Source organism: Onychostoma macrolepis, chromosome 15 (assembly GCF_012432095.1).
Source record: "Onychostoma macrolepis isolate SWU-2019 chromosome 15, ASM1243209v1, whole genome shotgun sequence".
Classification (NCBI taxonomy): Eukaryota; Metazoa; Chordata; class Actinopteri; order Cypriniformes; family Cyprinidae; genus Onychostoma; species Onychostoma macrolepis.
This window is the reverse complement of record NC_081169.1, coordinates 26,920,204-26,935,701: the sequence shown is the minus strand read 5'-3', so window position 1 is coordinate 26,935,701 and position 15,498 is coordinate 26,920,204. Positions and strand designations below refer to the sequence as shown.

Genomic DNA, 15,498 nt, shown 5'->3' with positions numbered 1-15,498 from the left:
CTATTTCAAATAAATGCTGTTCTTTTGAATTTTCTATTCATCAAAGAATCCTGAAAAAAATATGGCAGTTTCCACAAAAATATTGATAATAATACATGTTTCTTAAGCAGCAAATCAGCATATCAGAATGATTTCTGAAGGATCATGTGACACTGAAAACTGGAGTAATGATGCTGTAATTTCAGCTTTGATCACAGCAATAAGTTACATTTTAACATGTATTCAAATAGAAAACAGTTATTTTAAATTGTAAGCATATTTCACAAAATTTCTGTTTTAATGTATTTTTGATCAACTAAATGCAGCCTAAGTGATCAGATGAGACCTTCAAAAACATTAAAAGTCTAAAAAACGTTCCCAACCACTTTTGTATGTAAATAAGCTTATGGTTGTGATGTCAATAGTGTGATGGTTTCTGATTGGCCCATTTTTGCTGTCTAGTTTCCATAAATGGTCATGGTAGACTGGGGAGGGAGTTTTTGAATGTTTAAGTAGACATATATTACAACTGTTTAATTCTAATGGTGCAATCATTTTTTGTAAAATTATTTTCTCAAGGCATTTCGGAATTAAATATTTGGTTGTTTTAAAGAATCCGATAAAGTGATCACAAATAGTAATTCATAAAGGTCTATATTTGAATTAAAAAAAATATATATATATATACATTTGTAGCATGTAATAAATGTTGTAATCACCACAGTTACTGACTGATTGGGCCACAGTTACACATCACACGTTATTCATCATATACACGCATATTAAATTTCAGTTGAGCTAGAGGTAGAAGCTGCACTGAAACGAACCGATAACATGATTTAACTTAATGGTGACCCAAGTCAGCGATAATGAGCAATTACCTGATGCATCTATCTGCTCTGTATGAGACACGTCTGTGTGTAATGAAGCGTCTCTGAGTGTGTTTATGATCGGGTATCTGTGAGCCTCGGGCGATGGCATACTGATGTGTATCAGGCTGCTGTGTGTGTGTGTGTGTGTGTGTGTGTGTGTATGTGGGGAGGGTACAAGGCTATAGTTTGGGGTACTCAAATCTCTTTTAATGCAAAAGTGTGATAAAAGCACTGCTATTTTTGTATTATTCATACATTATTATAGTATTTATTGATAATATTTGATTATTAAATGTATTAAAATGTATTTATTAATACTACTATATTTTTAATTTTTAAAAAAGTATTTCTACAGCTTTAATTTATTTTTAATTGTATTTAACAATTGTATTGTTTTAGTAATTTTAGTACTTAGACTTCAACATATTTTATTTCAGTTTGTTGCCAAGGCAACATTTCTAGTTAGTTTGTTTCTATTTTATTATTTCTTGTTTATCTTTTGGCTAATATTTTTACTTGATTTTATTTAACGAAAAAGATTATTGAGTTAACAATACACTGGTGAAAAGGCTTATTATAGTTCAATAAAACAGAAACTAAAACCATTAAATTTCGTTATTTGAAATAAAACAAACTTTAACCGAAATACAATAAGATATATAAAATATATAAAATATATGATTTACTTTATTAACTTAATGTACTAAAATACCTGAACATAAAAGTTAAATAAAATTAATAAAAACTATAAAGACAAAAAAAAAACCCACTATAAATGACAAAAACACAACATAAAAAATAATATGTTGTATATTTTTATTTTATAAAAATAAAAACTCATTCAAAATATAAATAATAGTATCTCAATGATATTAATATAGCACTGGCTCTTTGAAGAAAAATATTTATATTGATTACAATGTTAAAAAATATTGTTCTATCTTCTATAATCAGTGCATACGAAGTGGTGTAAACTGAACTGAATCATGAGAAATGATTAAACTGGCTCCACAAATCTTAAAAAGAGCAACTGTCCAGTCAGCGCTCATTATATTTTTTCCCACACAAAATGATCTTTTTATTATCCATCTCACTCTTGTATTGCATTCATTACGAAACACAGAAGCTCAGAGACACAAAGAGAGAGCACGGGCAGGAGTGTGTTTCCCAAAAGCTTCGTTAGTGGCAAGTCCCATTTAACTCTATCGGTAACGATGGAACTTGCGACCACTGCGAACGTTGCTTTTGGGAAACACACGGCAGGTCAAGAGGTCAACTCATTTGTTTTCCGGAGCTGCGCTTGAGGAAAAGGAAAAGAAGTGAAACGGGGATTGCAAAAGAAAGAGATATCATCCCCTTGGAATTATAAGGTTCTATCTGCATTCCGAGTAGTTTTAAGCTTAAAAGTTTTTGCATTCCATTCGACTGTGTAGATAGATTTTTAAATAAAAAGTCCCAAAATGTTCACAACATTGAAAAATCTATCACATAATGTAAATAATTTGTCACAGAATAAGAACAGGTGAATAACTCAATTTTGACAACAATGTCAGATAGAACCTTATAATTCCAAGGGGATGATATTTGCTCATGCTGTGAGATTTTCAAGTCACGTGCACACTGACCACACCCACAACACACGCTAGCCACGCCCACATGCCATTCCTCTCACCTTGCCAGCAGGCTCCTACAGTGAGCTGCACGTCGATCTGAGAGGAGTGGATGGGCCAGTCATCTGTCACCAGGTACGGGTCATAGGTCACGCCGTCCACATACAGCGTCACCACTGGGAAATCAACGCTGATGACGTAATAATGCCACTCCTTATCACAGATCTGAGAGAAAGAGAGAAAGTTCACAATATTTCTGCTTTCTCTATATCTGCTGTTTTCATTTTTGCTTCAATGCGTTATTTTAGTATCATTTATATACTTTTTTGCTTTAGTTTTTTAAATTACTATTATTTAAGGTTTTATTTTTATAATTTTCATTTTAATTTTAGTTTGTGGTTTTGTCATTTTTATTAGATTTTGTTCTTTTTAAACATATTTAGGTTTCAATTTATGGTCAAAATATTTCAAATTTGTTTTGCCAGGTGTTTCATTTTCAAATAATTTACTCATTTTTAATTTTTATGATTGAATTAATTAAATTAGATTAATTATTAAATACATTACCTAAAATAAGTATTACATGTCATCATGTAATTTGTAATCAGTAACAGATTACAATTTGTAATTAAATAAATATATACAAATTATTTTAGATTTTTATTTTTAAGTTTTAGTAATTTTATGTGCTTTTGTCAGTTTTTAAAATTTCTATGTGGTTTTAATTAGTTTATTTATGTAGTTTTAGTACTTCACCTTAAACTTACAGTCTTGTTTCAGTTAATTTTCATTTAAGTTGTTTAAGTTTTTAATCTAATATTTATATTTCATTTCAGCGTTACTTCAATTAAAGAAAATGACTTTTAATAGTTTTAGTTAACAACAACAGCCTTGTTGAAATCACTAACCCTAACTATGATCGGTAGTATAGTTATAGAGATGCTTGTCTTCTTGGAAAACAAATAGACAGACAGGATTAAATGTAAAGTTGCGTGAGTGTGTGTTTGTTAATGATGGAAAGCTCTGTCTGTGTTTGGCCCGTCTGGACCGCTGCCAGTCAAAAGCACACGGCAGCAGACGGTTTCTGCTCGCTCTGTCACACACAGTGTGTGTTTGTGTGTCTGGCAGGCGGTCAGGGTCGTAGAGTCTAGTGGAACTGATTGTTACACCCTCAGACGAAACCATCAGACATTTCTCATCTTCACTACATCTTTCCTCCTGCACCTGAAATCTCACCATCAGTCTCACTTCTTCTCACTGTCACACCCTCTCCTTCCAAATTGAAGCCCCCCGCTCCATGTCCTCCTTTTTTTAATACATGTTGTTGTATATATATGTTCCGTTTATGTTTCTTATTAATTTTACACACAATATTTTGCCTGATGAATGATAAAATGGATGAAACAATCCAAACACTGTAGCAACCATATCAACCTACCTATTATATATATATATATATATATAATTAATTATGACAATACTGACAATATATGTGCAATATACAGTATATGCTATTGAAATATATAATAATAAATCATTCATATTGGCTGTAATAATGAATGAATTAAAAATATGTAAAATGTACAAAATAACATTACAGTAATGAGAATTATGAAATATGAAAATATGTTCTTGACAGGCACTGAGAGATTTAGCCAGAGCGCGTGTTATTTTTCCCGAATCGATTCCTTCTCTCTCCGTTCTTATTATGAATAAATTGATTTCTTTTTCTTTAAATTTCACTTTTATACTCTATTGGTATTCGTCTCGTATTCCATTCAGTTTTTCAGCCTCTCTTTTCTGTCTCTTTCTCTTTGTCTCTGGGCAGGCATTGATTTTCTGCAGATGTGTGTGTGTGTGTGTGTGTGTGAATGCGAGAATGGCTGGGGATAGCAGTTGTGGTTCATGCAATCTTGTGGATCCAGATTTAGTAATTTAATGACTGTTATTTTACATCTAGCACACATTACTGTGGTTTTCAGTTTTATAAGCATGCAGAAAACAGGTACGTTCGAGAATTCGTCCATGTTTGGATGCGCTCACGCTTTCCCTGGAGAGTAGAGCGCCTTACTGTGATGTTTTCTCTGTGTGTGTTCAGTAAACGCACAGTGCTGAATCGATAGAGTTGGTAAAAGACTTATAGCCGCACTAAGCCAAAGTCCACTTGATGGCAAGGCAATTTATCAAAGACAAACTGAGCGACAGAGGTAGAGAGAAACCTTTGTTTCAATTGCTCAGATGCTGCAAGTACACCGGGGACTTTAACACTTACTGCTGTGCTATTGTGTCTCTCACATCTGTGTGAATCGCCTGTTTGTCTTTTTCTATCCATTTTGCACCTATTTCAGCAACTGTTCATTACCTGTTTTCCGGCCTTTGACAAGGTACAGTTTCTCTCAAATTCGAGTCTTCAGACAATACAAAGTGTGTCTCTGAACACTTAAGAGACACATGCTGTCTTCTAACTGGTGTCAAAGAATGAGTGCCATATCAAGAAAATCAACCAACATTAACAAATACAAAACAAACAAACAAAATACATTTTAAATAAATTTAAATAAATTTGTCTTAAACCTTTGGTAGAATTTTTTTTTTTCTAGTTTAATGCTTAAACTTACTTAATTAATCTAATTAACTTACTAATTAAATGAAATTCTCAGATTCTTAAAAAAAAGTTTTTTTTTTTTCTACACTCTTAAAAATAAAGGTGCTTCACGATGCCATAAAACAACCTTTTAGTCTAAATGGTTCCATAAAAAACCTTTAACATCTGAAGAACTTTTCTGTTCCACAAAAGGTTCTTCGTGGCGTTAGAAGGTTCTTCAGATTCTAAAAAGGTAAGAAAGAGATGGTTCTTTAAAGAACCTTTGACTGAATGGTTCTTCTATGGCATCGCTGTGAAGAACCTTTTAAGCACCTTTATCTTTAAGAGTGTAGTTTAATGCTTAAACTTACTTAATTTTGAAACAGTTTCCACAAGAATTTAAGTTTTTTTAACCCATTGGCAGTTTTTTTTTTCTTGTTTTAAGCACAAACTCGCTTAATTTAGATATGTGATAATAAACGTATTAATTATTTCTGACTAACAATAAATAAAACAGAAATTACTTAAAAATGCAGCCTGTAAATAAGTTTCGAGACTGAGTGGGAGGATAAATTTATGTGCATATGATCCTGTTGTGAATCCGGTGGAATTTTTTCTGCATGCATAAATATACTAAATGTAAGGTTTATTTTATTTTATTTTATTTTATGTTGCAACAAATGCGTAAAGCAAACGGAGGAAAAATTATGTTTGTGAAGTGCAGTGAAACACTGGAATTGGCATTTATGTTATTGAGCCAACACTCAGCACTCGTCCAACGAAACTTCACATTTGCATTAATATTCATCTTTTAATATCCATTTTCATAATGGAAACACAACACCATCCACTTACTAATTAAATTAAACTCAGATTCTTAAAAAAAAAGCTAATTTAATTAGATCTCTTTCCTCTGCGGGTAGAGGAAAGAAAAAGCCTTTAGGAAAGATATAAAAAAGATCGCTCATGTTCTTTGAAGTGTCTGAGACGTGCAAAAACCAAAATGTTTCTCCCTCAGGCCAGTGGACCCTCAACCCCATATATTTTATGTAACACATTTATGTATTCGTGAAACTACATTATGAAATTCATTTTAAGGTGGGGTGAAGTTCTTCAAGATCTCGTTCTCCACTGGGGAAAAAGGCTCTTTGATGCTTAAAATCTCTGTAGAATCTTTAAACTATCTTTGCATCTTCTAATGCTGAGCATGTAGCACATGTACAGTTATGGTAATGAAGATTTCAAAGGAACAGACTCAAATGAAAAATGAATGCAACTGCACTGCTTCAGATCCATGTTATCTATCTAGCTGGTGCTAAATTGGCTTTGTGGTTTGATGCTCTGATGTTTAAGTTGATCTTTCGTCAGTTTGTTTGTTTTGGACAGCAGGACTTTGCTCGTCCTCTGTGCCCAATCCTGTTGGTGGAGTTTGTGTTTTAAAGCCTCCCTGCCATTTTTTCTGATGGGTTTTTAAGTGGTCTTTGGCAGGGACGTTCATGCAGCACACTGCTAGTTTTGTGTTGCGCTGTGTTTGTGTGTTTGTTCTCTCAGATAATTAAGTCTTCCCGTAGCTCTGTTCTGTGGCACAAACACTCTCTTAATGACTGCACTGTTTTCTCTCTCTTTCTTTATTCTAAAGCTTTATCTTCACCCTAAAAAGTGGATATTTGCATAATTATATGCTTAATGATGGACTAACTCAAGTGTTGTTGCATGTACGAGATGAAGGATTCAATTAACCTGCAGCAGACCTGTGAATCTAAACACAACACGCACAACGCATTAAGAGGAAATTAATCACTAATATTTGTTAGACGGTGGCTGTTTTTGTGCTTAAAGTAAAGAAAGTTCTGTGAAGAAGTTTCTACTGTCTTTAAAATGAGGCGAGAGCAAGAACGAGGGAGTAAAAACAAGGACTTAATAACACTTTTGTCATTTACTGTCTGGTTAATCTACAGTATCTATCTAGCTATCTACACTCTCAGAAACAAACTTACAAAAGCTGTCACTGGGGTGGTACCTTTTCAAAAGGTACATGTTTGTACCTAAAGGGTCCATTTTGGTACCTTAAAGGTACATATTAGTACTTAAAGTGTACATATTTGAACCTAAATGGTACAAAAGTGTACCTTTTGAAAAGGTACCGCCCCAGTGACAGCTTTTGTACCTTTATTTCTGAGAGTCTATCTATCTATCTATCTATCTATCTATCTATCTATCTATCTATCTATCTATCTATCTATCTATCTATCTATCTATCTATCTATCTATCTATCTATCTATCTATCTATCTATCTATCTATCTATCATCTATCTATCTATCTATCTAGTCTCGATCTGAATCAAATGATTCACGATCCATGCTCTGAATTTCCGATCTGACTCAAAAGATTCCCAAACCCGCTCCAAAGTTCCTATTTAAATCAAATGATTCACAAACCATCATTTCAGATTGGGACTTCGGAGTGCGTAATTAACGCAAATCATTTGATTCAGATCGGGACTCGAAAATCATTCAAATAATCCGCTGTGAACTTCCGATCTGAATCAAAAGATTCCCAATCCCGCTCTGAAGTTCCAATCTAAAAAATGAGTCGTGATAAGCTCCCAGAAGTCCCTATCTGAATCAAATTATTAGCGATCCACTTTCCGAATTTCTGGTCTGAATCAAAAGATTGGCGAACTCACTCCGAAGTTCTGATCTGAATCATATGATTTGTAAACCCGCTCCTAAGTCTTATCCTAAAGCTAATCTGGAGCATTTCGAAACCACTGAATCATTTTGCAACACAATACTTTAACTGGTTCGGAGTTTGGAAAAGCTTTGTTTCACCCATCACTATACGTGCTTTTTAAAATAATTACAAGCGATGTCGAAATTTTAAAATAAATTGCTCTTTTGGTTGGTTGCTAGTGAATAGCTTAAAATGAATGGTCGAAGTCACGAGTTTGAATCAATCGGAGCGATTCCAGTGTAAATGACTCACTAGATTGAATCTATTTGTCTTTTGTTCCTCCGTTTTTCATGTCTTCAGCTATGTTTACGCGACACTGTCAGTACTACTACTGGCTTAGCTCGCTAGTTTTATGACATTAAAATAAGCCAAAAAAGTATGATGTTTACAAATAAAATTACCATATTTCTATTCCAAAGACAACATCCAACGCAAATCTACAAACATATTCAGGTGAGGTAACCGGTTTACCACTAACTAGTTAAAAACCTCATTAATATGATGAGCTGTGCCACAAAATACATGGAAACATTGTGCATTATGATCGAGACTATAACTATATTTGAAATAGATTGACCACTGTGTTCAATAGGAAATCAGTTGAAAGCATCCAGTCATCTCATACCAATGAAGTGAATGTTGAATTTAAGAAATTATTGTTGTATCTGATTGTATTAGTCTATATAGAGTGATAGTCAATGTAAAAACTGTAACCGGGAGAAGCAGATGAACACAAAACAGCATAACAACAGAAAGTTAAAGAGGGCAAACTTGAACGTTTAAACACTTCGGCTACATTGTTATGTTTTTACTCCACACATGTATTAAATGTGCGTCCTTGAAACTTGCAGTTTTCTAGTGTATTTACTTTAAATTCTCAGCTAATATCAATGGTATGAACTATTTTTGATGCACCCGAAGTTACAACAACAATGGTTACATACACATATATTTCATTTTTTATCAAAATTATAGCTTGGGACAATTTAGTAGTCGCTGGATATGTACCTAGTGTACCCTTGCATCCATCTATCTGTCTGTCAAATTTATATTATCTAAACATGCACACATGATAATGTTTTGTATTCTTCTGAAATGAGATTCCTGGTGTGAAACGTCTCTCATACCTGCTCTAATTTCCAGTGGAATTCAGCCGGTCTGAAGGAGTCTGTCTGTGTGTAGTCCGTCCTCAGCAGGAAAACCAGCCTGCAGTTATGCACATACAGAGAGTAATGGTGTCGGTTCATCTCTGAGAGAGACAGAGAGACAAAGAGAGTACGGAGAGGTCAAGAGACAGACAGAGAATACAATTACCTCTTGACATACAAGATAATATCGCTGAATTGAACCGGAGAGAAAAGAAACGGCACCATTTGATGTGTGTTTATCTATATAGAGATCCTGACAGGAGAGGATAGTCAACCTAACAGGGCTGGAAGTAAAGCTCCAATCGTCCAGTACAAATCAAATTCTGATCTTAACTGTTTCCTCTTCAATCCTGCTGAAAACAGCAGTGTGAACCTCCATGTCCTGGCTGGTTTTTGCTGTTAGTTCTGGTTTGGTGCTAGTATAGCTAGCAGACCTGCAAGGTTTTTCTGATAAAGTCTTATCATGGACTTCTTGGTGACTAAGCTATACTCTTAAAACTTCCTGTGTGAAATACAAAACTTTACTTAAAGCCTTTATGTATAATGCATTATAAAGGTATTCATAATGTGCGTTGTAATGCATTATATTGGTTCATAAATAACTGTAACCAAAGTTGAAGTGCTTTATAATATTTGAAGGCTTGTTTGTCATGGGTTTTAATGTACTTTCTAAAGGCATGAAGTATTCTAATGTATTATAACTGTGGTTACAATTATTCATAAGATCATACAATGGTGAATTACAAGGAATAATTAATGCATTAAAACTACTTTCACAATGCATTATATATAAAGGCTTTAAGTAAAGTGTTACCAAGTTTCTAGCAAGCCGTGCTATTATGGAAGTTATGGATTTGTTTTAGCATTATTATGGGGTATTTAAATAATTCTGTCTCAGATATTTCTCCTCAAATTCCCTATTAAAATTTTAAATAGACACAAATGAGTCAATAGTTGGAAAAAGTAAATAGTTAAATTTATGTGAATAGCAGCTTAAATAATTTGGTCTTAAAAGAATTTGACAAGAAATGAGTTATGAAAATATGAGTTATGAATTATGAAAATAAATAATATATTCTTATTTGATTTGAACAATTATACTTAAATTATATATAAAATTTAAAACAATTACAATAATTATATTGCATATATTGCATTTAATTTTTTTAAAAATTTATTAATTTAATTTTTATGTAATAATTAATTTAATTTGAATTTTGTTATATTTTATTATTTCATTTTTTATAATTATTTTGTTATATATTATATAATTAATATTGAGATTTCCAGAGTTTATTGGATCTTATTCCTTAGGAGAAATCAGGGAGGTATGAAAGACTACATATGCTGTATAGGAGAAACAACAGAGCTCTCATTTTTAATGGGTGGATCCATAAGCTGGTCTTTAAGCAGGTTTCTCCTCCATCTCCCCTCTTCTCATTCAGTTCTCTCTCTGTCTCACCTGTCTTGTCAGAGTTGCAGAGCAGCGTTTCTTTCTCGGCTCTCTGTCCTGGACTCGGCCCGTGCTTCATCCATGTGGTTATGGTGAACTGATGGGTTAGATTCTGCGGGACGACCCAGCATGGGATCTTGGCAGCTTGACGACCATCAAAGCGGTATGTGAGGTCACTGTCCCGGCCGCCATCCGTCACAAGAGTCGCCGTCCAATTAAAAACACCGCTGGGAGCCGGCAGAAGATCTGTGCTGCCTGATGAAGCTCCTGGTATGTTGCCGTCATGACCAGCGAGTTTAGAGATAAAATAATCATTTGAAACACAGATCACAGTTGAGGAAGTTTAAATGGACTTTGAAGTCCAAATGAAAAGCCATACAGATTTTGATATTTATTAATTTGTACAGAATTAAATAGGGTTATTAAAATGTTTAATATAAACACTGCACGTAATGATGCATTGATGCGTCATACTAATTTTATGTAATATATACTTTGTATGTACTAAAATAATTAATTTATTAGTATTTATGTATAAATACTAATAAATGTATATGTATAAATATATGTATAAATATTTTTAAATATTTATTGAATTTAATGTTTTATGGTATAAATATATATACATATGTTTTTAAAATGTTTTTATGTTTTATACATCTTTTTAAAATCATTTATAATTTTTTATATTTTGTTTTAAATATATAAAAATTAATAATGAACTTCACCTTAAATTATACTTTAAATTATATATATATATATATATATATATATATATATATATATATATATATATATATATGTGTGTGTGTGTGTGTGTGTGTGTGTGTGTGTGTGTGTGTGTTACTATTAAAAATAATTTATTTTCATTTAAAAAAAAAAAATTATATATATATATATATATATATATATATATATACTGTATATAATTTAACAAAAATATTATATAACATACATTTTATAAATTTCCACTGCCTGTCATCTTAAAAAATAAATCTTACTATGACTTCAGGTCAGCTTTTGCTTTGTGTGGGATTTCATTACCATATCAATCATTATCACACCATTAATATGACTCTTCACCCCATAGAGTCCAATGCATTAGGATATGCTGACACATGTCATATAAAAGGACCGCTAGTCTCCTTGAAGATCTGTGATGAGCTGCGTATTTGTATTTTATAGCTTCATTTGTAGTTTCTCAAGACAATCCCTATTATATGGATGAATTGCACTGCTAATGATTCTGCACTGAGACACATACCTATTCTAGGACAAGGGTGGAGGTTTTGTCTGACTAGTTTAGCCCTCAGGCACATTTGGTAATTAAACCGACCCGAGAGAAATGAGGAAGCGTGCAATGGAATAAATAGCTGTTAATCATACCGCAGAGCTTCTGTAAGGATCGTTCAGAGTAAGACTGTCTGTCACAGCCTCTCCCAGCAGCGCTCGTCTCCAGCTCCACTGTGGTCCTGATCCACGACACCGATCCCGCACACATCTCCAGGTGCATCTTGGGAAATAACAGCTTACTGCCCGTTCCTGGTTCATAGTCAACGAGCTTGCTCCAGCCTGGGAAGAAAGAAAGTTAGATACTGTTTTGATAAGTAGCTTAAATATTAGAAAGAGCAATAATGTCCCTGAGCCGGAAAATGAAGATATTGAGGTCACAGTGTTTTCCAGACTTCCACACAATTAACAAGTCAGTTTTCCCCAACATGACGTGCATTTTAAATACACCTAGATGAAAATGCAACCTTCGTTTTGCATGAGCCAAAACATTCACAAAAGAACTTAAAACTTAGTGATTGCTATTTACAAAGTACTGTGGCGGGACTGTGATATATAGTGATGATATCAAATGGAAATATCATGGTACACCATTAAATATTTCCAAAGTGGGATACTATATAGTGTCCAAAAACCTGCAGTCTCAAATAATTTAGGGGTACAACAGCTTAACATGGGCTCAAACGGTCACCTTTGTATCTTCTTTAGCCCTTAATGGTGCATAAGTAACTTAGAGTAGTAATATGTACTCTTACGGTACTATTATTAACCCTTTAGGGATAAAGAAGGTAGGTGTCCCTTTGAGCCCCTGTGATAAGCTGTTTTACCCCAAAAGGTACAATTTTTGCACATTGCATTTCTAACAGTGTATAAGCATGCTGCCTTTTTGTAATTTTTGCATTATTGGCTGTAGATAAATCATTATAGACAGCTGTATTAGAGTCAACATGAAGTGCAGTTCATAACCAATTTTACTTCCATAATCTGATTTACTTTAGAGTGACACGGGATATTCAACAAGAAGAATGTCACTATTTAACACTGAAACAACTGCACACAGGTCAGGGTTCAAACATATTGAAGAGATTGCATTTCCACCCTTGACAGCTTTGTTTTGGTAAATATTTCAGCATTGCGTTGTCATATTTGCTGAAATCTAGACATTATTCTCAACAACTAGACTTCTGGATAAAATGTGAGTGATGTTTGCATGTGCAAAACTCTCAGTCATGATACAAGGCTGCTGTTAACAGGTAAAAAACAAGAAGTTCTGTAAAATAAAATAAAATAAACAAACCCTCCCTCAAGTCTCTAGACATCAATATTCTGGTCTTTAGAAATTGATGCTCCTTCATTTAAACTAAATTGAGCTTAATCAACACAACTGCTGAACTTTTGTATCATAATTGTGTTTAGTTTGCTTAAATATGTAAAATTACGGTTTACTTAATTTGTGTTGGGACTACATGAATAGTTGTTTGATGCATGAGCTGAAATTGCAAGCTGGATTATTAGTTTCTAGCATGCTTTGTCTAGGACTGAATTGGTAATGTTGTAAATGTTGGAATTTAGAGTTATTTTATGAATTTATGAGTACAGGGAAATCCCTGTTTAAAAGGCCAGGAGGGACTAGAGTTTTTGTTGTTGAAATATTTATGGTTGCAATTAGTTGGGTTAGGTTGAAGGATGGTTATAAAATGATTTTGGTGTTTGTTACGTCATTTAATCAACATAGTTGTGCTGATATCAGTGCAGTGACAAACTAAAAATCTATGTCTGGAATAAAAAAATAATAATAATAATTTATAAACACTTGCCTTATAATTGACTAAAACAAAAAGTATGTACTTATTTACTTCAATTTTATTTAGTTAAACTGGGTTTATGTAATTCCATGTCTGATGTTTACTTAAATTTTTGATTAAAAATATACTTGCTATATAGTAGGTTCACCCTAAGTGTATATTAAATATAATAATGTATATTCAGCACAGTAAGTCTGTGGTATTTTTTGGAGTACAAATATGACAAGTAGTGAAAAATTGTTTATTTAACTAACTGAATAAGCCCATTTGCTTGTTTATAATGAAAAAGAATCATTTATTTTTTTGTTTTATTCAGTTATAATTTACAATATATTTGAGGTTTGTTACCCAGACCTCTTAGTGCGTCTGGTGAGATATTACATTTTTCAGGCTACATTGTGGCTGTAATGAATTCTACAGCCAGTGGTTATTTAACATGAATTTATGGGTGAAACATTTAAACGGTGGACAGTATTAAATGGATTGTGTAAACATGCATTCACACACAGACCACACATATTATCTCACACACAAACACACATTGAGCTGCCTGGTTTGGGAATTTGGAGCTGAAAATGATTATTTTATGCATGGAGGGAGCCTAAAGGTAACAACAAAATGTGTGTGTGTGTGTATGGACGGTGCATGTCCACCCTTGCTGAATTATTCACCCTTGCTTATGAGACACAACGGGGAGCTGTTTACTTTTCTCTCTCCTTCATGCTTTTTTGTCAGATGTGAAAAAATGGCCTTTACTCAAGTTGTCATCATCCAGTGGGCTGGAAAAAAATTGGCCTGAAGCTTCGACCAAATGCGTGTGTGTGTGTGTGTGTGTGTGTGTGTGTGTGTGTGAGAGAGAGAGAGAGAGAGAGAGTAAAGAGGAACATGTTTTGAGTCTCCAAACTCACCTGAGGGACAATCACATCAGAAACACATCAAAGTGCATTCTGGGAGACACAAACTACTCTAGACCAAAAGTTTACTTGATTCTATCCATTGTGAGTTGACTGGATGGTGAAAAGGCAGTTGAAGGGGAGGAAAAAATTGAGTTTGATGACGTTAGCAGATAAGGAAAGTTTGAGGGCGATTTTAATTAAAAATATAAACTTTTTTGCTTTTGGAATAACATGCACAACTGATTTGTGCACAATAAGACCAGAAACATATTAAAAGGACAGTTAATGCAAAAATGACAGTTTTTTCACCATTTAAAGCAGTATTTTAAATAATATATACAGTATATATTTTTTAAAATTTTGACAGCAGAAAGAAAGTCATACAGGTTTGGTCTGGAACGATATGAGAGTGAATAAATGATGACAAAATTTAAATTTTTGTGTGCACTATCACTTTAAGAATATAAATAGGTTTGATTGATAAGTTTGATTGAACATTGACTTGTAAAAGCTTCTATTTTACGATTCATATTCACAGTTTTGATCAAATTTAAGGTTGTTTTTACACTTCAGTTGTTTGATGTGAACTAGAAATTAATTCTGCTTAAACTTGGGTTACAACTGAGAACTAGCAACGCCTGTTCACCACAGTAGCTAGGAAACAACTCATGAGGAGATGTTAAAAATGGAAAGCGCTTTTTAACATAACTTTATGCTTTTGTTGCTTTTTACTTCTCAACATGCACAGAATGAAATGTGCCTGTCTGCTCTCATATCAGTGGAGAGACTGCAAGAGATGGAAGCCGCTTCTCAAAGGCAACTTCTGCAGAGACAAGCAGCAATGAGAAATGCATTATACTGTATTAGGCAAATGATATGATATTGATAGAAGCAGACTTCTGCAAACTAGGCACTTTTATACCAAAGCTTATTGGAGTTTGCATGAAGACTGAATGTATCTAAATGAATCAAATGCTAAAATCAAACTGAGTTTCTGGCATCTAAAATTTTAAAATGCAAACACACCCAGTTTTGCATGAATAATTACAGCTGTGGTCAATAAAAAATGTCCTCAAAGATCTGTTTTTAAGGAAATGCACTTGAAATTAAACAAAAGTTCATTGCA

General features: G+C 33.4%; 1 protein-coding gene across 2 annotated transcripts in view; it reads right to left on the bottom strand.

Annotated features, from left to right (window-relative positions):
- The window catches only part of clstn2b (calsyntenin 2b), a 56,479-nt gene that overhangs the window by 13,460 nt on the left and 27,521 nt on the right, over positions 1-15,498 (bottom strand). For both annotated transcript variants that reach the window (XM_058744527.1, XM_058744526.1), the window contains 4 exons: positions 11,768-11,953; positions 10,391-10,648; positions 8,908-9,029; positions 2,524-2,686 (listed from right to left, as the gene is read on the bottom strand). In XM_058744527.1, the coding sequence (XP_058600510.1) occupies positions 2,524-2,686; positions 8,908-9,029; positions 10,391-10,648; positions 11,768-11,953 (729 nt within the window). The remainder of the gene's footprint in view (positions 1-2,523; positions 2,687-8,907; positions 9,030-10,390; positions 10,649-11,767; positions 11,954-15,498) is intronic.